We start from the raw sequence: 25,022 nt of genomic DNA, 5'->3' as shown, positions 1-25,022 counted from the left end.
CCGATTGACTGTCTGGAAGACATTAAAGGAAGATTCATTTTTCCAACGTGTCATAATGTGGACAGTGTGGTTTCATACAGGCCAAACCTGTCTCCATGTGCCAGGATAAATCAAACACACTCAAAGTCACACAGGTGCGTTTCAGTAGGCACCAGGCCACAACCACAGAGTGGTCACAGAGATCGTTTTCCCACCCAAATGGAAAATCGAGGGTATTTAAAAGACTTAAAGCATTTTCAGTGAGAAATGCTTTCAAGTCCAATAACTCAAGTAGATGGATAGAACTCTCAGTCATAGAGATCGAGGGCTGTACACAGGATATTAAATGTTTACCAAATGATACTAGGCATTGTTTACTCTGTGTGTGTGTGTGTGTGTGTGTGTGTGTGGTGTAAGGAGAGGAGGGAAAGGGGAAATTCATGTTTATCAACAGTCCACCAGTGCTCGTATGCAGTTGAGGTGGATGCAGATTAGGTTTCAGTTGCGAAGGAGCGGGAGTAGTTTACATGAGGTCAGCAGCACGCGGTTGATTACAAGTGGTTCCATACAGTGTACAGCTGGAGGGCGGTTGAATTTCTGTTGCCAGTCTAAGTTAGCTAAGACGTGCACATACTGTGCTAAGACGCGAATATAGCCTACTAAATTACAAATGACTGTCAGAACTATTACAACGCAAATAGGCTCAAGTTTTCAGAATATAGTGTGATATATATGCGAGTCATTATTGTGGCGTTTCCCGCCCCGTAGGTGCATCTGTGAGATATAAGATCAGATTTGTATTGCATGGGTGAATGTGTTTTAAAAGGGTACGGCTGCAAGATTTTATTACCAATTCATAACGCTGACTAGAAGTAAGCAGTCTCCCTTTTCCAAAAAAAAAAAAGAACGCCATCCCAAGGGAGAGATGTAAAGAGCTGACATATGACGGTAACGTGCTCGGCCGCCGACGTGCACTTGAACGTGATGATGAAAAAGGAAACGCCTCTTTCTTTCTCTTCCGGTAATCCCGAGAACCCCAAACAAAGGGGTGAGGCGAGGGGTGCCATCGATCGCTGGTTTTGTTTGGAGCCTGAGCGCTTGCCGGGCCTTCTGAGCTCATAATCCTATTGGCAGACTATCGACAAAAGGCGGGTCTTCGGGAGGAGTCAGTGGGAAGCGAAAGTGTCAATGTCAAACAGCGAAACAAGCCTGGATCAGCTGTTTCTGGAGATTACTGCAACATCCACTGATAAAGCCACCGGGGACAGAGGCACAGGTAGCTGCTGCATTAGATTGATAGCCGTGATCGGAAAGGGAAGACGCCGTCGAACCTATTGTTTCCAGGTACGCAGTTTCGGCTGTATCAAAAAAAAAAACGTACGTTTTCATCGCTATAGTTTTAACCCTAAAGCTTTGGTTCATGTTGATCATGCATCATACCTAGCAAGATGTAAGATGTTGAAGGATGTACTGCTATAGTCTAACCAACTATCGTGGACGGCATAGGGTCATTTACTGTTTGTCGTCCCTTGACACCTGTTGTCGCTTCAGTTCATTTGAATAACCGTGTAGCGGTAAGATACAGCATGAAGGCCTAATGGTGTTTACTGTTTATAGGGCAAAACCTGGCTGAATGGACGCTAACGTTATGAAATTTTAGGTCACCTAGTTACTCTGCTATTTAAAAGTGATTTACTTTATGATCCGACTCGACTGCAGCGGCAGCGTTGGTTTGCCCCATGTTTGTCTTCACACAGGAAACATGAATACACTACCGAGAAAGAGCGTGCTTGCACTGTGCAGAAACGCCACCAGCTGCGTCGTGAAGATTCTTTCCAGTCATGCGGGTTACCCTGCAGCACGGGCGACCAGCGGAGCGTATCTCGGAGGGGTGAGGGTTTGTCACAATGGGACAGGACGTAAGACCAGCGTCAGCACCAAGAAGCGCGGCTATGACATCACGAGAAACCCTCACCTGAACAAGGTAATTAAATACAACGTCGACATTCCACTCGCCCAAAGAAAAATATCGAGCTGGGCAAGTCACCATTATTTCTCTTTGATACCCACCAGTGCTGATACAGCAGCAAAAGGCTTGCAGGCTTTGTTTGATATGCCTATATATTGCATAGTTTCTCCTTTAATTGTTTTATTGTGGAATGAATCAAAGGTCTTGCAGATTAGACAGCATTTATTAGACAGAACTCTTACACCAAAAGGTTCTTATGCCTGTTGTCCAGCTTTGTTTTTGGAAATAATTATGTTTTCCAATCAGCTACTTTCATTCAAATTGATAGTGCTGTAATTTAAAGAAGTCTGATAAAATAGCATTACTTAACAATGCTAAGTTGACAGCAGAAGACCTGTAGAGGTCTACCTCACTCTGAAATGTCCTTTTACAGATTGATAGATCCTGGCAAAGCCCTCAGGTCATTTAAGAATGAATGGTCTGCTCTAGACAGATCATCTAATACTAATACAAATTTCAGTACTAATACTGAAATATGAAATGTTACATTTTTTTGCAAAGCATTCTTGATTTTACAGCCTTGCAGGTTTTGTACATTACAATAATGCAATGTGTAGTGTGCAGTGCTAAACGTAGGTATACATTGTGCAGCACAAAAAAACACATGTAAAAATAAATGCTACAATTATCCTAAAAAGTCCTAAAATAATACAGTCAATTATTAGCAATTAATTAAATAAGAAGGGACAGTCTTAGCGGTCCTTGTTTGGGTTGGAAAGGCATTCTGAGAGCTTTGGGTGAGAGCAGAGAAAGCACAGTCATCCACAGTCAAGAACTCAGAAAGCACATTCACCCACAGTCCAGATCAGAAAAAGCACAGTCATCCTGCCTTTATAAGGTTTTGGCTGGGATTCCTACAGAACACTGCAGTAGTCCTCTTTAAATGAGAAAGACACGGAATATGGTGCATATGCTTTCCATATGACTGTCAACCATGACTGAGAGGCCAGACTTTACACAGAGGTTGGAGGCAGAGGTGAGGAGTGGAACAGTTAGCCCTGCAATGGTGATTTGTGAAGCTCTGGTATACTTCATCTGTTACATAGAAGCTATAAACTTAATTTCTCTTTGAATGCTATTGAGATTAAGACAGTTCTTTCATGCCTTTGCAGACATTTAAGGAGATCAACAGCCGGAAAGATATCTTCCATGGTTTTCAGTTACACCTCGATATCATTAACATAGCAATGGAAGCTTGTATAGGATAAACAACATAGGACCTAAAGTAGACCTTTTTAAGAAGCAATTGTGTCTCTTAAAAGGGAGGTTAAAATATGCCCTTAATTGACAGGTATTTCAGGGTGTTCTATATTTTGAGCCACACACTTTTTCAAGATCTCAGTAGGTGTGGCATCTTCATTCAATTTATAGTCACCATCCCGTTGCTGGGTTTCTAATAGGGATTACAAAGGTTTGTGGCAAATTTAGAAAATACCAGGATGGTCTGTAAGCTGTTGTAGGTGTACGGTAATGACACCAATTTGAATGACAGGAAATTACATGAATGTTCAACTATATATTGATGTTAACACTGTGCTGGGGTCCCTTATGCTTATATTTAGGTCAGTTTAGAAACTGAAAGTCACAGCATTGGTCCTGTGCTTGCCCACAGCCATCTTAATTGCGTACAGTTTGTTGAAGGTAGGCAGCATCATCTCATCAATGGACTCATCAGTGTCAAAGTTATAGAAAAAGTATTTCACCTTCCCGAGATTAGCCTAATGCATATATTTAGGAAGTCAAACACAAACTACACAGCCATATACATATTCACAGTGTAGATACCAGGGAAGGAGACGAGAGGTCTCTTGTGGTGTACCTACTCAATGCACTGGTGTAGGTAGTTGTTTGCAACGTCCTGATCCACACTGCTGCTATCTTGGCAGCTCTGTTATGTCTCGGTGGGGAGCCGAGGCTTTGACAGCACCATTTAGGCAGAGCTACACAGTCCAGCTTGACTCAGGTAGACAGATCCAAGCGGATGAGCAATAGAGAGCTCCCTTCCAAATGCTGGACAGAGACTAAGGCTTGCTGGACACTTATTATTAATGTAAGTCAAACTCAGGTCACCTTTTTATACTTTTTGAATCTTGGGTACAGACTAATACTTAAGTCCCAGACTACCTTGCTCCTGCTCAGAGCAAGTATCAAACATCCTTTTTAGTGCATCTTATATTTATAATCCATGTTACTTGTGAGTTTCCTACAATGCACGGTGTGTACCCAATACAGCTGAAGATGCACAGCGCCACCTTACACAAGGATGTGATATCCGTGAAACAGATTTTGTCATGTTTTGTGACCATGCAATAAACACACAGAGGAAGAACAGATAAACAAGTGTAGCTTGCGGTTAAATCCTATCAGAAACCCTATTAGAAAAAGACTATTAGCAGCAGCAGCAGTGTCTGATCGAGGTTTGACCTGAATGGTCAGCATTTGCACAACTCCTGTGATTACCATTTTTATGAGTGAACACAGAATTACTTACAGTTATTCAGGTGGCAAATTTCCATCTTTAAACACACACCTTTGCATGTGTGTGGCCTGGTTAGTTAAAATGGTATATAACCTGGAGGTTTTAGGTGTGGACTTAATGACTTACTCTCTTGTTGGTAAGGGAGTTGGCATTGGCAGATAAGAACAGGAAGCAAATGTATGGCTGTTGGGCAGGCAACAGTGCAGGAAACTGGCACACTTACAAGCAGAAGAACTGAAGAATATCAGAGTAAAATACAGTAAGGAAGAAAACATGTGACTCTCTCTCTACCCCAGCAAAGAGCAGCCAGCTTGTGTCAGCATATTCTCTACCGGAAGCCAGAGTGACCAGGCATTCATCATGAGAATACTCTTGGAATTAGTCACAATCTTTTTCAGACTGGTGACCAGAGGTAGCAATTTGGTGTTGTTTTTGTCACCATTAGTCTTGTTTTGTTACCATAGCTGTTATGGTATTGTAAAGGTAGCATTGCTCTGGCAGTGCTGCGCTGTCTGTGGCCATGTTAATAAAGTGTATTTGGACCTTGAACTGGAGATGGAGGGAGTTAGAGTGAGGGAGAGTTCAAAGCTCCTTTCAGAGCTCCAAACCCTCCCCCCCGTTCACTACACAGGCTGTTGAAAAACACTCAAGTGACACTGAGGATGGATCAAAGACTCAACTGTGTTCCCATTCTGGGAAGGAAGCACAAAATAGAAGGTCCTATGAGTAAAAACATACAGAATTGTCATGGCAGCTGATTAGAACCTGGAGTGCTTCCCATCTCAACAAGTTAATGCCAGGTTCCATGAGCATTGTGTGGAGGGCAAATAACCTGATGTTTAAACATCTCATTATATCACATGTCCAGCATCCAGAGCAGCAGTATGCAGGTTGCTGAAGACCAGATTACAGCTTCTGCAGTGTCTGCTTGCCTTTTTTGGGGGGTCACAGCACAGCCTTTAATCGCTTCGCTTCTGTCCTAATTGCCATGTGTGTTTTCGACATTCATTTCTGACAGTGAGCATTTTTAAAACTAAAAACCAGAAGTGAAGAAGCAGGGATGCTTTCGACGGTGGTGAAGTTCTTTAAACAGATCTTCCTGTTTTGTTAAGGCTTTAAGAAAATGAAACGTGACAGCTGCCCAGTCCCCCCCCCCCCGGTCTAAGTCTCACTACTGGGTGTTAGACCATAGCCGTGGAGGAGGATCCCCCACCCCCTCGTTCTGATGTGCCCAGTTTGTGTGGGCCACAGCTGGGCAGGCATCCTGCAGGCCACCATCCTGTGCAGGACACAGGGGTCATCCCAGCACTGGAGCTGTTAGTCACCGTCGAGAGGATAACAACACAGGAGTGATGATTCATTTCCTCAAAACCACGTATCCCTCAGCATGTTTGGAATATCAGCGTTCCACGGTCCAGCATACTGGATCAGAGTCCAGTGAGTCCAGTGAGGACTGGTCTGGATGTAGTGCAGGCCTCAACTGTAATTTGATTGTGGATTTTGGACCACGGATGATTTCCCAGTGGTAGGTAGCAGGAAGTGAGGGGGAGAAAGCTGTTGGTGTGGCACCATTCAGCACCGTCAGCCTTGTGCAGCGATGAAAGAGGGAGCAAGGGAGCTGGGGATGGGGGATAGAGTGTGTGTGTGAGTGTGTGAGTGTGTGTGTGAGTGTGTGTGAGTGTGTGTGTGTGTGTGTGTGTGTGTGTGTGTGTGTGTGTGTGTGTGTGTGAGAGAGAGAGAAAGAGAGAGAGAGAGAGAGAGAGAGAGAGAGGAAGGTTGCAAGTGAACTGGAGTCAGAGCTACCACAATAGAAGGAGGCAAGTTAAATAAATATAATGAGATGCTAATGAGTGATCATTAATTACAATTACATGCTTGTTAATCATAGAAATCATCAATAAACAAAATGATTTATATGACCATGTGCTTTTAATATATACTACAGAGTGGGGGGGTGGGGGGGGGGTGACAGGAAGACAGACACATAGGCATTCCCAGTCTGATACTGTACTGTCAGGGTCAGGGTAAGCTGAACAGATAACAACAATGAGAAGCTTGTAGGAATGAAAGTTTTACAACCTGTGTTGGCAATAGAAATGAGAGCTGAAACTCCAGTCAGAAATATATTAATATATTTTCAGCAAGTTCAAGGTTGTGTGTGTGTGTGTGTGTGTGTGTGTGTGTGTACATGTACATGTGTGAATTCTAGGCTCCCTGTGACATCCACTGTACATCCATTTGGTTTTGTTTTGCTCGCAGCACATGACAGGATGCTGTCTGTCCTGATTGGTCAGGCTTGTAGGTGGAACTAGATATGGAACCTGGCTGTGTACCAGAGTGCATTGCTGCTGCTCGAGCTCAGATCCATTACATAGCTCTCAGGCTTTTTCAGGATCACCCCTCCCCCCTGCCACCGTTGGATGGTCCGCTCCACTTATGGAAGCAAAAAGTTTTCTGAAATGTTCCGCAGGGCCTGGAGACACACAGGGGAAGGGGAGGATGTATTTATACTCCATGGGATAGGTGATAATTTAGCAGTACTGCACTGTGCGTTGGTCATCATCCAGATGTTTGTTTTGGTTGGCAATGGAGAGCACCTGAGTCTGTGTCAATTAATAAGACTGAAAGGGAGGGGGGTTAGGGAGCAGTTCAGACTTTGTGTAACCTCTATGTTACAGTGACCCTCAGTGACCCCAACACACCCCACCACTGTCCCTGTTTCTATGCTGTTTCTGTTTTCCAAACAGGAAGTGGAGAGCCTGAAGACTGAATTGTAGGCGATCTTGACTGTGCATTTCCTTTTTAAACTATTTAACAGGGTGTGGTGCTCTGTTCGCCTACGAGGTAAACCTGTAAAGTTTTTAAATTCCCTATGCCTCCTTCTGCAGGAGTGGGTAGCAGTCCGTGCTCTGGTTTCTGCCTCGAACAGAGCTCTGCATGGGAACCTTCTGGATTTTACAAAACGCACACACATAGCTCAGCCAATCAAATGCTGAGCAGAATGCAAACATGACATGGGGATGCATAGGACTTGCATGATACTTCTGCTCCTAAAACAAACAGCCCTGAAAACAATAAGTACAGAACACAGGCGCTGTGCACAGGCGTGTGTAACCCAGTCTCTACCCAGTGTGTAACTCTATGGAGGTACAGCACAGTGTATCTATGCCTGTATGCATAGGCATTTACAAATCTCCAGTGTAAGGGGTAAAACAAGGGGTCCTGTTACCTAGACTTAGAGGTGTCACTTTTTTTTTTTTTTTTTTAATTAAATATTTAAATTGGATATTTAAAAACCGTGCCTTACTTGAAAATGTTTTATTTTAAATCAACGAAGAGAGTTTATATGAGCCCAGTTCATTCTTAATAATTAATTCTTAATTTGTTGTTGGATATTTTACTATGTACCCATAGTTGCTTCTCTGTATTCTCCTAGTACCCTTCATTGTTTTTATGTATTCCAGGGTTCTAATGGTCTGTTGGGGTGTTAAAGTTTGCATGGATCCTTAGCGGGGTTTTGGCATTTGTGTGGGTAATAGTTTTTTTTTGGGGGGGGGGGGAGTGTTTCTGTGGGATTGTGCCCCATATGGTGCCAGGCTTGGCTGGTTCTGTTTCACACACCAGATTAGTTCTGCACCGTAAGAGAGCCCATTCTCACGCTAGGTCTCCAAGACCGTGAGCCAGTCTCTGACCCCTGCTGACTCATGCTGACCCGGATTCTGTGACGCTGACCTGGGCTCTATTTGGGGTCTCAGACAGGACGTGGTGTGCGCACAAGGTTAATGAGGCCTCCCGTGTTTTTGTGGGGAAAGAATCTGTGAGCTGCATGGTTCCTCTGGAGGTTGTGGAGGGGGTTTCCATCTGATTTCGGATGAGTGTAGCTTCATTTTTCCTGCTGAACTGAGTGTGTTTCTGTTTCTTCCTCTGATTGTGTGGAACGACTCATTGGGCGTCTCTTGTTGCCACAGATCTCTTCCTGACAGGACACATAAAAGGCAGACCACATTTAATTGATATTCCAGGTGTGTGTTTGCCCATTTGATAGACTGTAGAGGTCTACGCTGCCTGTTATACTTGTAAGCTGGACGGTGGGAGGGAAAGGGGAGAGCAGTCAGTCTCATCTTATTGGTTGTAATAAATAGAATCAGCTGTATCTCCATACACTGCACATACTGCAAACAGAGAGAGGGAGTCTGAGTTACATATGATTTATGTTCTCAGCAGACACCTTATCCGGGATGACTCGGCTACATTTCGTTTTACCTGTGTGTTTTATGCGTTTTTATACCAATAGCTGTTTTATTCGTACAACAGCCGTGTCCCACCCAGAACTTTCACATTGCAGCGATAATTTCACAGAGAAAGAGGGAGAAACTCATAGAGGTCCTTACAGTTTTAGACTAGTCACACGTCATGATTGGGGTTTTTGTAGTCCATGAATTTTAATGATTTTGGCTCAAGCTCAGGTTCCTACATTAAAACATGTCATGATGAGCATACAGTTAAATACGTGAGACCCATAAATGCATTTTAAATACAGTTAAAGTAACAAAAACGTTACATGAACATCTTGGCCGAAAGGAAGGCTGGGGTTGTCTATTAAAAGTTCAGTGTGGGGTTAGTCTGTCCAAATGATGATTGATATAGCATATGTTTCCTACTTGGCACTCTTTATTATAGCTGACGAAATTACTCAAAATGATGTTTATTTTTCACTCTCTAAACAATTTGGAAGTGCTACCTTCCTACACTGTATTTAACTGCATCACCACCCTCTTCTAAAAAGAAAAGAGAAAAAGTAGGTGTGTCCAAACTTTTGACTGGTACTGTACATACATCAAAAAGTAATACGAGAAGAGTCATGAGAGCACTAGCCTTATTTTCTGGTTAAACCTCACTGGATCAAACCCTACGTAAAAATGATGGACCTCAGTGCCCATTTCTCCTCTTCCTCAGACCCTGTGATCTAAAGAAGGGCGCTCATTCTGTTTCTATATGCAGTGCCACATAATTTTGTTTACACTACGACAAACTACAGTCCCTGGTTTGATATACAGCAACTCCATGAGATGAAGACCCTCACTGCCTAAAACATTCCCTCTTTGATTTGTTACTGTGACACTTTTCTGGACACCTCTTCCATAAGCAGGGTGTAAGATTATGAGTTGGTTGAAGAACACAGTCACATCAGCAGGGCTGTTACGAGGGTCATGTGATGTGAAATTTACTGGCGCACTGAGAGGTTGAAATAGGGACCTGTCAGTCAGACAACAGTAATACCTTGGGACTGTTCCAAGAGCAGTACAGTAGTCCCTTGCCATCACATTCCAGAACTGACCAGGGTTAGGGTCTGTGGGAAATTAGGGTTTTAGTGGGAGTCAAACCTAAATTCCTGTCATGTGAGCATCAATGTTAAAAGTAACCATGATAATTGTTCTTCGCATTCAGTTTCTTGTGTTGTATTATAGAGAAATACAAAGACAAGTACAGACATGGCCAGAGAGCTGACAGTTGCAATGTGAAGATTTCCATCACAGCTTATGTGACTAGTGATGGTAGTAACTTGACCCCAGGTGCTAACAAAGCTAGTTAAAAACCACAAAGACTGGTGTACTCTTGACACTGATGACACTTGACACTTGTCTACAGATGAGATGATGCCACCTCCCTTCAATACAGATGGCTGTAGGTAAAACAATGCGTAAATAATGCCAAATAAAAATTACGATTGACTTTCATGGTTGGGGACTACTGTAATCATTGTGAATTCCCTATCAGTGATATTTATATACTGGATGTACTAGATATACAAGGTGGTCAGACTGAACAAGACTGAACTATTTTAACTCATCTTTGGTTATACCTGGAACTGATATAAGTAGACTATAATCACTTGTAAGAGCAAAATAATTTGACAAATAGACCGGGGCTTTATGACCACCCCTTACTAGTGTCGTTTCATAGATTTGCGCAGACTGTGCAATTGAATGCAAATTTCTCTTTAACTGTATGCTCTGTTTTGCATAGTTTTGAGGAGCGGAGAGAGCAACACTACAGTAATGAATACTCCATTGCATGAGAACCTTACGAAAATAACCACCGGGAAAGAACAACGCAGCAGGAACGAGTACTCAGAGTCACACAGGTTCTTTCCCCTCACAGGGAGGTCAGTCTCTCTCATCATTATAATTAGACACTCTGCTGCATCCGCTTCAGAGTGACAGATATCCCAGGGTCCTGTTCTAACTCCTGAGGAGGGCTCTGTGTGTGTGTGTGTGTGTGTGGGGGCGCTGGGAAATGTTCTGCAAAGGAAATTTCCAAGGCTAATGACGTCGTCGCTGGGAAAAAGAAGGGGCATGCCAGAGCCGTGAGTCACCGGCTAGGCCAAGCTCTCCAAAATTTCAGTAACGTGAAGCTGGCGGCTCCTGAAGGTTTTTGCACTCGGTCTTTGGGTGTTGTGTTGGAAATCCTCAATCAGCCCTGTGCCGTCTCCCCCTGATACAGTTGGGTCTGGTCGGCTATCTGCGCGCATGCTGCACGTGTGCTTATGCACTCACTGTGCAGGGAAGCCTGGTGTTTGGCAGACTGTCAGTGGAAAAACAGCTGGAAAATCAGCCTCATCTGCAGATAAGGATCTGATTTCTCACGCCGAGGAAGTCCATCCGCCTTTAGTCTTTTTGATTGAACTTGTCAAAGTCTTTATGTAAATAAAACTAAAGCGATTCATAGAGTAGGTGTGGATTTCCGTTTGTTTTTATGGCTCTACAGCTCAACAGAGGGAAAAAAAGAGCATTGAAAGCTTCTGTTTTTTTTAAACTATGTGGAAATGTTCCACACCTCAGAAGTATGTGAATATGTACAAATGCCAGAGACATGGAGGCACAGCTGCACCTCTACCATGACAGCAGCACACAGTAATATATCTGGCTCTAATATCAGACCTCTCTCTCATTGTATTGATTCTGAAACACAGGAATTCAAAAGCACAACAATCTACATGTGCCTCTTGCAGGGCATTGCCTTCCCTCCTCAGAAAGGGGAGCATAGGTGGAGCAGAGTGTAAGAGTAGTGTTAGGCAAATTTACACTTTACATTTTTGTCATTTAGCAGACACTCTTATACAGAGCGACTTACATAGGTTACAGTTGTACGCGTTATCCGTACACACAGCTGGGTATTTGCTGAAGCAGTTCTGGGTTAAGTACCTTGGCCATGAGTACAACAGCAGTGCCCCAGCTGGGAATCAAACCAGCAACCTTTCAGTCATGAGCCCTACTTCCTTCCATTATGCCATATTGCTGCGAGAAGAATGCAGGTGTAAGGTTGGAGTAGAATATACGAGGAGCTAAGGAGTGGAGTTGTGTGCAGTGGTAGAGGTGTAGTAGAGTACAGGAGATGGGTGGAGTGGAGACGGAGTAGAGTGTTTGAGGGTACGAGGTCGGAGTAGAGTAGAGGAGAGGACAGCGGGTGGAGGGTAGGTGGTGAGGTGTAATCTGTGCCCCTCCGCAGGGCATGGCCTTCACCCTGGAGGAGAGGCAGCAGCTGGGGATACACGGCCTGCTACCCCCCTGTTTCCTCACGCAGGACGTCCAGGTGCTCCGAGTCATGAAGAGCTACGAGACACGCAGCAACCCCCTCGACAAGTAGGTCCCGCTCTGCCCTGTCCCGCCAGGAACATATCAGCCCTTAATACACACCTAATATATACTTGCTCCTAATATTTACCTGCATCTAATGCATACCTACACCAGATACATACCTGTACCTGGGACATACCGGTACCTGATATTCATAAGGCACCAAATTTCCATCTTTCCATTTTTAAACAGATTTGAACAGATCTCTATTTTAAACAGATCTGACTAAATACCATCCACATCTTTTGAATGTGATTAATTCTTATCATTATTTCCAGTAACAAATCTTTGATATATTTTGATATATATGTACTTGCAAGTCTGTGTCATAGTGTGGCTTTTTGCAGAATATTTCCAGTTGTACAGTCCTGTGTAGTTGTGGCTGTGTTCATATGTAGTGTGTTTGTGCTTTAGCGAAGAACTCACCTGTCTGTCCCCACAGGTACATCCTGCTAATGACCCTCCAGGACAGGAATGAGAAGCTGTTCTACCGCCTGCTGACGTCTGATATTGAGGAATTTATGCCTATAGTTTACACACCCACTGTAGGGTTGGCCTGCCAGCAGTACGGCCTGGCCTTTAGGAGACCACGGTGAGACACACACACACACACACACACACAATGAATGATTGAGTGACTCCCTTGATTGAGTGACTCTCTCTTGTAAAGGGAATGTGTAACCCACCCCCCAGCCCCATTTTCCCCCACTAGGAGCCTAGTGTTACATTGTTGGCTCAATGTAAGAGTAGAATTTCTTGCCAAAGGAAGAGGAACATATTGTAAGTAAAAATGAGTGGAAAGAAGGATTCCCAAAAGCTCCCAGGGGCCTCCGCAGACTCCATCTTCACTAGCTGATCCCTGAGCAAACAGCTCCAGCTGGTAATCCCCAACCAAGAAACTGAGTCAGACACACACCCCACTTACAAAAGTACAACCAGAGGTATCCTCCCACTCACCCACTCTATCCATGGTAATGGCTGGTTTGATTTTAGACTGATCTAATCCCCTGTGGTTACACCCATGGTTGGTATGGAGTTGGTGTAGTTGTGGTGAAGTGACAGTGTAGTGAAGTAATACTGCCACTTGAGTTAGAGGTGGCTCTGATGGTGAGTCACATTGCATGACATTATTGTCATTTAGCAGATGCTGTTTTCCAGAGCTACTTACATAGGTTACAGTTTTATCCATTTATACAGCTGAATATTTGCTAAGGCATTTGTGGGTTAAGTACCTTGCCCACGGGTACAACGGCAGTGTCCCAGTGGGGAATTGAACCAGCAACCTTTCAATGTGTTTCATGTGTTCTCCAGGGGCCTCTTCATCACCATCCATGACAGAGGCCACATTGCCACCATGCTGAACTCCTGGCCTGAGGAGAACATCAAGGTACAGACCGCAGCAGGGGGGAGGTATGCAGGGCTGACATTCAGGACAGTGATAGGGATGAGACGACAGAGCCAAAGTGGTCAGCATGTCAGACTAGCATGCTCCTGTATCTGGTCTGTGACTTACCATCATAAACCCCGCACCACATGCACAGGCAACTGCAGTAGCAGTGGGCACTGTGGTCCAGGCTAATATTGTGTGCGTGTGTGTGTGTGTGTGTGTGTGTGTGTGTGTGTTTGTGCAAACAGGCCATCGTGGTGACAGATGGGGAGCGGATCCTGGGGCTGGGCGACCTGGGCAGCTATGGCATGGGCATCCCGGTGGGCAAGCTGGCGCTCTACACGGCTTGTGGAGGAGTGCCACCCCAGCAGTGCCTGCCTGTCCTGTTGGATGTGGGCACCGACAATCAGGTACTGTGGCGGTAGCAGCCGTGCAGGAAAGTCCCTGAACTGAAGTTCTGATGTAGGCCACGCTCTGCTTTCCTTCAGAGGAGGTTTAACTGGGCCCAGTGAATGAAGAAAGACACTTACTGGCTCAGCGACAGTGTGTCTCTTGGATTTAATAGCGTATTTGGTCTTCAGCTGGTCTGGGACATAAGGATGTTGTTTCTGCTGAGTGCTGTGAGTGGGCAGCCTAGACAGATTTGTCACACTGCAAGGTGGAAGTAAATGCTTTCTGAGTGTGGGTGTATTGTACTCTGAATAGTGTGCTCTGAATAGACACCTTTTTAGAGCGGACTGAACCCAGGGCTGACTGGTTCACTGCTCCAGAGGACTGAACTGAAGGGCTCCACCCATAAAGCTGAGCTCTCAGTCAGAAGTCCCAGGCAGCCCTCAAGCTGTACAGGTCCCCTGTGCAGACAAACAGGACCAGGCTCCTGCTGGTTATTTAGAAACATCTCTGCAGGCGTACAGTAGTAACTCTTCTGTTCATTTACCAGGAACAACACCAGAGAGAGAGGAGGGGGATGGAGAAAGAGAGAGGGAAAGAAAGTGAGGGAGAGTGAGATGGGGGCAAGAGAGAGAGAAAGATGGGGTGGGTGGGTTGTTTTACATGACAGTAGAGGGTAAATATAAATACGCAAGGACTGGAATGCCTAGCATGTCAGGAAAGAATGGCAGCTCTGTGGCCACATCTGTGACACTGCGACCCTTTTGGTTCAGAGCCAGACTCTGTCATTGCAGCTGCGAAGAGCCGTGTTCTTGGATCAGGGTAATGTGGAGAGTAGTGCTCTGGAATCGGTTCTATTTGGATACGGGCTATCCTGGGATCAGTGTAACGCTGAGCAGGGCTCTTTTGGGATCATGCTTTCCCCTTCCACAGTTTGAATTCATATTAATTTCCTCTAAGGGGGAAAGCCGTCCAGATTCAGCAACCCAGCTGTTCCCCCTGTTCCAGTGAAAAACGTGAAACAGAACATTGCATTGGAAATAAAGTTGGCTGCTGAGCAAATAATATTATTTAGCGAAACATGCATAACTTCCATTTTAATTATAATCAAACAATTATGTATTATTGATTTGTTTAGCCGATAATCAAAAAAACTGATAATTTAAAGTGGCAGTGCTAAAACATACCTACTGTACTAACATGTGTAACCTAATAGATGTTTATAAGAGCAACCATACATTATATAATACTGTTCACATGGTTCACTACTATGATTTGTAAGAGCACCATTACATTTGAGGGTTTTGAGTGATTAAGCACTGGGCACTAGGTAGCTGTAACTCATGTACAGGTGGGTTTCATTGGGGTTATTCAGGACAGGTAATTGGATTTGTGCTGGAGCAGAACCAAAGCTCCTTGCTCTAAGGCAATAATTCTCAAACTTTGCTTTTTGCCACATATGGGGACCTTCAGCTCAAAGGACAAAAAAGTGAAGCTCTCAGATACATTTATATATTGTGTATGAAACAATGGCATTACTGTCAGTGTAACTGAGAAAAAAATTCCATGCAGCTGAAAGCATCCATATGTATTAAATGCCTTTCCAAAACATTTAGGGCACATTTTCTATCCTAGGCAAAGTAAATATAGTTGAATGGGTGGTAAAGCTGTTGCTGATGCATTGGAAGGCAGTTTGTTGAATTTTCAGGGACAGCCAGACATCCACAGTAACCAGTGTCTACATTGCAGTATCTGCTCCAACTGTCCAGAGGCTACTTTAAGCTACAATACACTTCTGCTTTGGAGTCAGTAAAGGAGTGAATTCTGGCTGATTTTGATTTGTTTAAAAAAAAAACTGCTCAAAATGTAATTAAAGGATTCATTCTAATTGTGCATACATACATTTAATTCTATATGATTATATGTGTTCATAATTCTACATGTTCATATGAAGTATGGTCAGTAGGCGCTGGTAGAATGGTCATGATTCTAAAAGTTCCAGTATTGTTATTGCATGTTTTGAGGCTGTGAGTAGTTCTTCTGGCTAGGGCTAAGTTTCTTTTGCAGCCTTCACACATAACAACAGCATGGCTTTCTGCAGCCAAGAAACAATGTTTGTCTCAACCAATTTGTCGTCCTTTTGGGAATGAGGCAGGCGGCAGCAGATGTAGGAGAAAAACTTCATATAAATTTGCTGCTGTTTTTGAGCAGTTTGTCTCCAGTTGAACCTGAATGTGTTTGCATTCATCTTGCACACTTGACATTTCAGAACAGTCTGAGGTCACTTCTCTATGGTGGTCTCAGATTGTTTGGTTACTGGTATGATGATGTCACTGCCAAGGTTTCACATATGACTCCACATGTGCCAAACTGCATGACTGAGTCACAGTCAAAGAAACCAGGGGTGGTCAGAGTGTCCTTATTTGCCTCTAGGCTATTTACAAACATGTTAATTGACACCACCTGTCTGTTATGCGTTGTTCTATGTTGAGCATCTAATTGAAAAAAAAAAATACATCCTTTCCTGTTTTTCAGGCATTGAACAAATCCACAGCCTAAATTTGGTGTAAAGGTAACTAATCAGCCATAACTGGCTAGATATTTATGCACTCAGCATGTGCATTCAATTTCAAAAAATGATCATCACTTTCTTTCCATCTGCTGGTTAAAACCTTTTCAAAAGTATACTGGAACTTCCATATCAGAGATGCCAGTGTTTCTATGCAAAAAATATATTTGCATGTCCCACTAGTTTTAAAATCTTTGTCAATCAGCTGTTATATTGATTTTTTTCTGAACAGTCCACCTATTGTACTTAATAATATACAGTGTTTCCTTAGTGGTGAATGTTCTTGTCTTTGTTTTACTCAACCCTGGAATATCTTTTCAATCCCAAATTCAGTAATCTCTCTTTTCTTGGTTATTATGATGAGCTATAGATCATAGAACATCATTTGAAGGTAATTCTCAGTCATTTCCTATTACAGAAGGGAACAGGACAGGAGTTAGGCTTTGAGTGGCTGGTGAAAGCATTATCTACCACAATCAGAGGTGGCCCCTGCACTCAGACATGGTCCCCTCAACCAACATGCACCTAGACAGGGGCCCTGAGAGAGGGGAGAACTGCAGCATTTTGCTGGAACATGTTGAGCATGTTTAGGGCATTAGGAGGGGAGCACTATGCAGAGAATACTGTGATGATGTAGTCAGGGGGCACCATGTATTTATGTGTGTGTATATATATATCAGTAGCACAGTGGCATGAGGCTGTGTGAATTTCTTGGTGCGCTGATGTCATGTCTTACTGTGATGATGTCATTGTGTTTTTGGACAGACACTCCTGGACGACCCCCTGTATATTGGCCTGAAGCACAAGCGTGTGCGGGGGAAGGAATATGATGACCTCATTGATGAGTTCATGCAGGCTGTCACTGACAAGTGAGAGACCTTTCTCTGTTGAGTGACTGACCCTGTGTGTCTTGTGTCCCTTTCCATACTATAAGTACCTTAAGAAGTCACAAATACCTACACCATCTACATGAACCAATCTTTCAGCTCTCTTTGCCAGGTGAACTCTCTTTCCCTCCCTCCTTTGCTCTCTCCTTCCCTTTCTCTTTCTTTCCCCCTCAGTGCAGGCCTTCCAAGCTTCTCATATTGAACTGAATGATGGATGTGCGATGGATGTTCGTAAGAAATATATTAGCTTGTGCACCAGAGCACAGTGCTAAGGAAATTAGCCTGGGACTCTGTGGACTAAGCATGTGGAAATTGTTTGTCGTTAGGGTTGTCGATAAAGTTTAAAGCGGACAAATTCAGTAAACAGCTCATCAATCTCCTCCTTTTGAAAAACGAAGTGGAAATCTGGTGCAGCTGACCGTGACGGAACAGCACTGTTCAGAGACCTTCAGAACCTTGCAGCTTTGTTTTGTGCTGTAATTCTCTACAGTCATGGGTGGGGTGCTGGGGAATCGGGCCTCGGTTCTGGATGGGCGGGGCTCTTCCGGGAATACGAACATCTGGATTCAGTACTGGACTTGCAGTCGGCCAATAAATCTAGGATATTGATTTGAACCGCTGCCCTGTCAAAGTAGGGCCTCATGACCTTCCTCGCCTCTCTCTCTTTCTCTCTCTCGCTCTCTCTCTCTCTCTCTCTCTCTCTCTCTCTCTCTCTCTCTCTCTCTCTCTCTCTCTCTCTCTCTCTCTCTCCCTCCCTTCCTTTCTCTCCCTCTCTGTCTCCCACTCCCTTTCTGTACAAGAGGGAGGTAACCTGTTAGAACATGCGCTGACTGGGCACAGCTTTTTGGTTGCTCCCCATTCCTTTATGAAGGGGAAGACTTCCTGACCAACTGCCCCTCCAGGAGCCAGGGAAAATGTGCGCTCCCTCTGTGAAGGTGGAGAATGCAGCTGCCCTTGGGTCAGTGACAAACTGACATTGAGCGGAGGGTCCGGCGTAGCAGGGGTGCCCCTGCGGTGACTTTCGGCAGAGAGTTCTCTGTGTCCCCGTAGTGACCCAGCCTTTACGGCGTGAACCCCAGCAAACGATTGACTGTACGCCAGAGGAGGTCTTGGAGCATTCGTCTGCTGTGAGAAGCAAAGCTCAGTTAAAGTCAGAGGATTAGCTGGGTTGAATTGGACCCAGCTGCTTGTGTACGTTTGATGGGAACACGATTGCACAACCTGTGCATGACTCCTGTCAACCCAGCCAGATGGCAGGCTCTGTCTTCCTCATGTTTCCACACTGTCGAGGCAACGCCGTTCTGGTGCTGTGTGTGAGAGAGAGAGACTGAGAAAAAGAGAGTTTCTGGTACATCTGTTCAGCATTTATGTTTATCTTATGTGGGTGTGTATGTGCATGTGTATGCATGTGCATGTGTGCATGGTGGTTTACGTGCCAGTGCATTACTGTGAAAGGTGTTAGTTCTGTCACCTACTTTTCTGTGTGAAGCTGCCTATGTATGTAATGCTATAGTTTGACAGTCTGACTCTTTTGACCCCCCTACAGGTATGGGATGAACTGTCTGATTCAGTTTGAGGACTTTGCCAACAACAATGCCTTCCGCGTCCTCAACAAGTACCGCAACCGATACTGCACCTTCAATGACGATATCCAAGGTACCAGTACCGAACCGCTGCGATCCATCTCATTCAGAACCACAGGGGGGAGCTGGGCTAATCCATCTTCCTCCAAATCACAGCGAGAAGTTTGGCTTCAGCCAGGTGCTCATGTGGTGGAGTGCATTGCTATGTTCACATTCACATTTACATTCAGTCTTTTGGTAGACCTTTTTATCCAGAGTGACTTACAAAAGTGCATTCAATAGGTTAGGCAGTTAGCTGCACAGATACTGCAATCATTAGCGCCATCCTTGAAATGTAGTTCCATTGTGGGGAACATTGTCACAATGGGCTTAAAAGCTGCAATGGGGTTGCTGCTATGTGGGTGCCATGTCTCTGCGGGGCAGTCTGCAGCGGGACAGAACTACTAAAGAAGAGTCCATCCATAATTTTGACCCAGCCAGGAGTGCCAACACACACACACACACACACACACACACACGCACACACATGCACACACACACCCATACACTGACACATACTCATACCCACACAATAACATACTCTCATAAATCAATCGCTTAACAGTCAATCACACACACTTTTTCTCCACACGCATGATTGAGTCAGCAGCTCGTTAGAAATCGTGATGGCTCCTAGGGATAATGAAAGCCAGAAAGAAAGAAATTTGGAATAAGCACATCCACCATCTGTGTCACTCCCCTTACCCCCACCCCTCCAGCTCTGGCAGGTTTCCCCCTTCATATTTGGAATTCCCATGATGCCTCACTCTTTCCTCACAGCTGTAGGCAGCCGGGCCACATGCAATCAAAGACATCTAAGATTTTGGCTCTCCAGTGAAGCTGACAGAAAAACAGCCGAGACTTAGAGTTCCTTTCCACACCAGGACGACGTTACTGTTCCTCCCGTTAGCAGGCGGATGAGCGGTCGCTCTCCCTCCCCTTTCAACTGTCCTGTTGCAGTCAGCAGACTCTTCCAGAGGGAATACACACAGCAGCCCAGAACTGATAAACAAAAAGTATGGTGGCATTCTTCACATGAGCTCTTAAACCTCTGTATATAAACAGCACCATGCATTCCATCCATGTACTCAATCCATCTTTCTGTGCCTCATTCACAGCCTATCTCTTTTCATTTCTTGTTTTGCTCTCATTGTACCTCTCCATTTCTCCTTCTGCCGCTTGTTGCCTCTCCTCTCCTCCCTCTCCCTCCTGCTTTACCCAGCTCCTGCTGCTGTGGGTTTTTTTTTCTTTTAGGCCTTTGCTTCTTTTTGTTTTGGGATAAAATTTTTGAAATCAGTCTGGAGGGATTTGACAGGTTGCTTATTTACATTTTTTTAATTTGGATTTTTTCCCATGTTTGAAAGTTCAGTGGTCTTTTGAGAAAAATGATGGTTGGGTTTTCCCACAGTGGTTGATGGATTGATCTGGTTTGATTAAGCCAAAGTAATTTTTTTTGTCTTACTATGTCCTTTAAAATAATGAAAATAAGTAAATTACTGGTATTGCTAGATTAACGAGTAGAAAAATTCTGTGGTCTCTTTAGGAGTAGGGCTATGTGCTGCTGGCTCACTTGTGCCCCTTGTGCTCATAATGTAGTATTGTTTTATTTGTGCTTTCATACTGCTGTAAGAAATATCATTTGAAATTGTCCATTTATCAAAATGACAACATGAACAACTCTGTTTCAAAAGATGATGAGAATATATTGGTCATCTTCAATATTGCTTCATGATGGAAGGTCACTCACATTCTGTTATGTTCAGCTTCCTGAAAATGTGTTAACATGGATGTAAACACACACACACACACACACACATACACACACCATACAACCATATTCTCTCCTACTCTCTCACACTGTCTCTGTCTGTCTGTTTTGCTATCTCAGGCACAGCCTCTGTAGCAGTTGCTGGGATACTGGCAGCACTGAGGATCACTAAAAACAAACTCTCTGACCACAAGTTTGTGTTCCAAGGGGCAGGAGAGGTGAGGTGCTGGGCAAGGGTTAACACTCTTGTGACTGGTGTGTGATCATGTGACCTTTTATGTCATTTTTTTATTTAGAAAATTGATTGACAAGATAAGCCCATTTAATCCATCTCATTTTCAAGCAGTTATTCACTTTAAAATTGAACAAACAAAAGAAGACAAGACAAAAGGGAAAAAAATAAAATTATACATGTATGCTGAAATTACATTTGTGGCATACAAGTGCACAAACTCTTTGTCTCTCATAATGATACAAGCGATTTCCCGAATTCTGAAAATTTCGTTATGATTTTTAAAGGGATTGGTAGATGGTACTGTTTCCCTTGTTCTGTACATACATTTGGATCTTTAAAACAAGTGGTGATTGACTGGATTTGAAGATGTTACTGTTCCTGTGACCTGAGATGTTTTCATGAGACCATGGATGATCATGTGACCTGATGTATGATCATGTGATTTGTATGTGTTACGCCCACTTTGACTGTTCCAGGCTGCGTTGGGGATCGCTCACCTGCTCATCATGGCGATGGCGAAGGAAGGCATCCCCCATGCTGAGGCTGTCAGGAGGATATGGATGGTGGATTCCAAGGGCCTCATCGTGAAGGTAACTGCAGCTGATCCCAGCAGACCTTTATAACCTGCAGACCCTGTTTGCTGTGGTGATGAGAGTGTGAAGGAGAGAGTGCATGTGGGAGAAGATCATGGTATGAGGTGTGATGAAGTGTGAACGAGAGAGTTTTGGCGTGTCAGAGATGGAGGAACTGAAAAAGCGTGTGTAATATGTGGGAGGGTATGGGAGATCCACCTATCCGCTATCAGAATTTGCCTCCTGGGGCACTCGGGGGCTTGTAATGTGAAAAATAGTTGTGGCAGGTGTGCATGTGTGTTAGAGGATTGCATGTGCCTCGCCCTGCACTCCCATGTGGGTGCAGTTGTCATTCCAGTGGAATCTACTAAAATGGGTGAAAAACGGGAGAAATGCAAAAGAAAACAGAGAATATCTGAGGAATGGTGTAGGGTTTAAGGAAAGAGTGTGTAAAAACTGTTATAACTCATTATGTCATGTGATTGACAGGGGAGAGGCCATCTAAACCACGAGAAGGAGGAGTTTGCTCATGAACACCCTCCCGTGAAGACCCTGGGGGAGGTAGTACAGATCATCAAGCCCTCTGCAATCATTGGTGAGTCAGAGCTCCGCTTGACCTTGCTTGTGATCAACATGGTAGGATCCCGTTTTGAATTCGTACATCGCTTCCCGCCCACAGGGGTGGCAGCCATCGCTGGAGCGTTCACAGAGAAAATTATAAAGGACATGGCAACCTTTAATGAGAAGCCTATCATCTTTGCCCTCAGCAACCCCACCAGCAAAGCCGAGTGTACCGCTGAGCAGTGCTACACTCTGACTGAGGTAACCCCAACACTTGCCCTTTAACCCTGCCGGTTTACCCCCACCAGCATGCCTGAGAGTAATATAGGGCAGTGCCTCAGGCCCACCAAGGCAACCCTGACCGTAGGTCTTCAGCCTGGACTCCTCATCCCCATTAAGCTTCCCAGACATACTATCAGGCTCAGCCACAGAATGACCTTGGTAACTTGAAATTTAACCTTTAACTTTTCCCTAAACTGTATGTAACCTAATAGCCAGAGTTACAGTGTTTAGTAGCATAAGGCTCCATTAGACAACCACCTTTAGTAGCATGAGGCTAGAAAGAATTTTTAATGAAAGGCAGGTAGCAATAAATGATCAGGCAGCAATAAATATCAGAGTTACTTTACAATAAACATTCAGTACCGTAATATGTACATTTAATGTAATTGTCCTGGCATTAATATAAGGGTGTTTTGGTGAACTTGTCCTCACAGTGTAAATTATAGTTGTAACCACCTTGGAGTATAGTTTCAGGTTTCCTCTGTTGTGAAAGGGAATACCTTACTACACCATGATAATCACTGCACTTGTGCAGGAGTGCTGAAGAGGGACAAATACAATCCTCTGATATACTTGCATGCAGCCAATGGCTATTTACAGTACACAGTGCACACAGTACACCACAACGAACTGAGCACTCATTGGATTGGCACTTCTCCATTGATATCACCTGAGCAATGCTCAGGGCGTCAGACAAATCACAGTGTAGTGAGAGAAAGCTCATTGCCGGCTAATGGCATGGCCAGTGTCAAACTAGGGCCTTATGGCTCAAACTGCGCTCAGAGCGAACACCTTATACCTTGTGACCTCTCTGACCATTGTGACAAAATGGTACACTTATATTTTTAGAAAATGAAGCCTATCAATCAGAGAATGTCGGAAGTGTGTATATCCCTGTGTGTGTGTGTGTGCATGTGTGAGTAAAACTAAGTGTCCCTGTGTCCCAACGCAGGGTCGTGGCATATTTGCAAGTGGAAGCCCCTTTAAAAAGGTGACTTTGGGAGATGGGCGCACCTTCTACCCTGGCCAGGGTAACAATGCCTACGTGTTCCCCGGTGTGGCATTGGGTGTGATTGCCTGCGGGGTGCGACACATCTCTGATGAAATCTTCCTCACGACAGCTGAGGTACCACACACAGCACGTAGTGTCTGCGTAGTTGTCTTTCCATCTTCCTGTCTTTCTGTCTGCAGATGAAGCTTGTAAATATTACCCTGTGTAATATCCCAACCTTCCTAATTTCACTTTTTTTCAAAATCGCTTTTCCTCCTTGATTTCAGTGTTAAATGGTCTCTGTAATATTACTGGAGTAACTTTTTAGTCCCTTTAAAGTGTATAATTTAATATAATTGATGAAACCAATAATACCACATATAACTATGGAAGTGCTGTGAACAGTGAGAGGGAGCACTGGGAGGGTGTTGTGAAGTAACCCCCCACCAGCTAAACTAACTCTGGGTAGCGAGTTTGCCATAATGCCATGTTAGGAAATAAAGGAAAGTAGAAGGTTAGGTTAGGTTAGGTTCAGGTTAATTAAGAGTAGCAAATCAACTCAATTCAACACACATGTTACAAACATTATTTATCTTTAAAGACTGTATCTTAAATGATACAAAACAGTCAGTCAGTTTACATACAAAAACTACAAGTCCAATATCGCTCTCTCTCTTTTTCTCTCAGGCAATAGCAGAGATGGTGACAGAGGAGCACCTGGCAGAGGGGAGACTCTACCCTCCCCTCAGCAACATCAGGGAGGTGTCATTCAAAATTGCTGTCAAGGTCAGTGCAGCACCGGCTGGAGCCTGGCATTTACTTATCACTTCTAACAGGCATATTGCGTTAGAAGGTGAACATGGCGTGTTTGCAAAACACTGAGCCCATTTCCCTCTGTCGCCCTCTCTTCTCCCCCAGATTGTGGATTACGCCTACAAGAAGGGCATCGCCTCCTTGTACCCTGAGCCTAAAGACAAAGAGGCCTTCGTCCTGTCGCAAGTGTACAGCCCTGACTATGACTCATTCACCCTGGACAGCTATGACTGGCCCCAGGCTGCAATGAAGGTCCAGGATGTGTAAACGCTCACAGGGCCAGCCTTCTCTCTCTCTGCTGAGAGGGACTGAAATAACCGCTGTGCTCCTTGTCTCTCTCATGTAGCTCCCCCCCCCCACACACACACACACACCACCACCACCGTAACAGGTACAAAGCTGATCATTATATTCTACTTTTCATACAAAACAGTATGTTTCCCCTCTACATCAACAAAAGAAGGATATGACTCCAACTGACATGGTTACACACTCCTGCATTGTCATTGCCCTGGGCTTCATGCCCATCCGCACCCTTTGACTGTGGGATGAGCAGTCTGCCAAAGCCTGTCTATTTCTCTCTTGTCTCTCCCTTCATGTCTGCTCTCTCCTCTTCCTCTCATATTCTCATAACGCCCTCGTCCATCATATGAGCAAACTATATTCAGAGCTTGGAATACAACCCAAAGAACTGCTCTAAAACACCAGACCCTTACTCCGGTTCCATATGGACATTCTGCTTTGTCCAGTCTTCACCAATTGCACTCCAGTGTGGTCCTCTGGATGCTCTACATCCTTGGCATCCTTTTTCTTGTTTTCCC

At 44.4% G+C, this 25,022-nt stretch overlaps 1 protein-coding gene across 1 annotated transcript; it reads left to right on the top strand.

The window, feature by feature from the left end:
• The first annotated feature begins 1,012 nt into the window (after window positions 1–1,012).
• Window positions 1,013–24,553, top strand: me3 (malic enzyme 3, NADP(+)-dependent, mitochondrial). Its single transcript, XM_036540401.1, has 15 exons — window positions 1,013–1,323; window positions 1,737–1,963; window positions 11,997–12,130; window positions 12,567–12,716; window positions 13,436–13,511; window positions 13,760–13,921; window positions 17,236–17,339; window positions 18,904–19,013; window positions 20,868–20,965; window positions 21,459–21,572; window positions 22,044–22,149; window positions 22,234–22,376; window positions 23,350–23,523; window positions 24,076–24,174; window positions 24,307–24,553. Exons 2-15 carry the CDS (start codon window positions 1,742–1,744, stop codon window positions 24,466–24,468), a joined length of 1,854 nt encoding a protein of 617 aa, XP_036396294.1. The 5' UTR covers window positions 1,013–1,323; window positions 1,737–1,741; the 3' UTR covers window positions 24,469–24,553.
• The last annotated feature ends 469 nt before the right edge of the window (window positions 24,554–25,022 follow it).

Source organism: Megalops cyprinoides, chromosome 11, assembly GCF_013368585.1.
Source record: "Megalops cyprinoides isolate fMegCyp1 chromosome 11, fMegCyp1.pri, whole genome shotgun sequence".
Taxonomy (NCBI): domain Eukaryota; kingdom Metazoa; phylum Chordata; class Actinopteri; order Elopiformes; family Megalopidae; genus Megalops; species Megalops cyprinoides.
The sequence above is the reverse complement of the archived record's forward strand: the minus strand, read 5'-3'. Positions and strand labels throughout refer to the sequence as shown.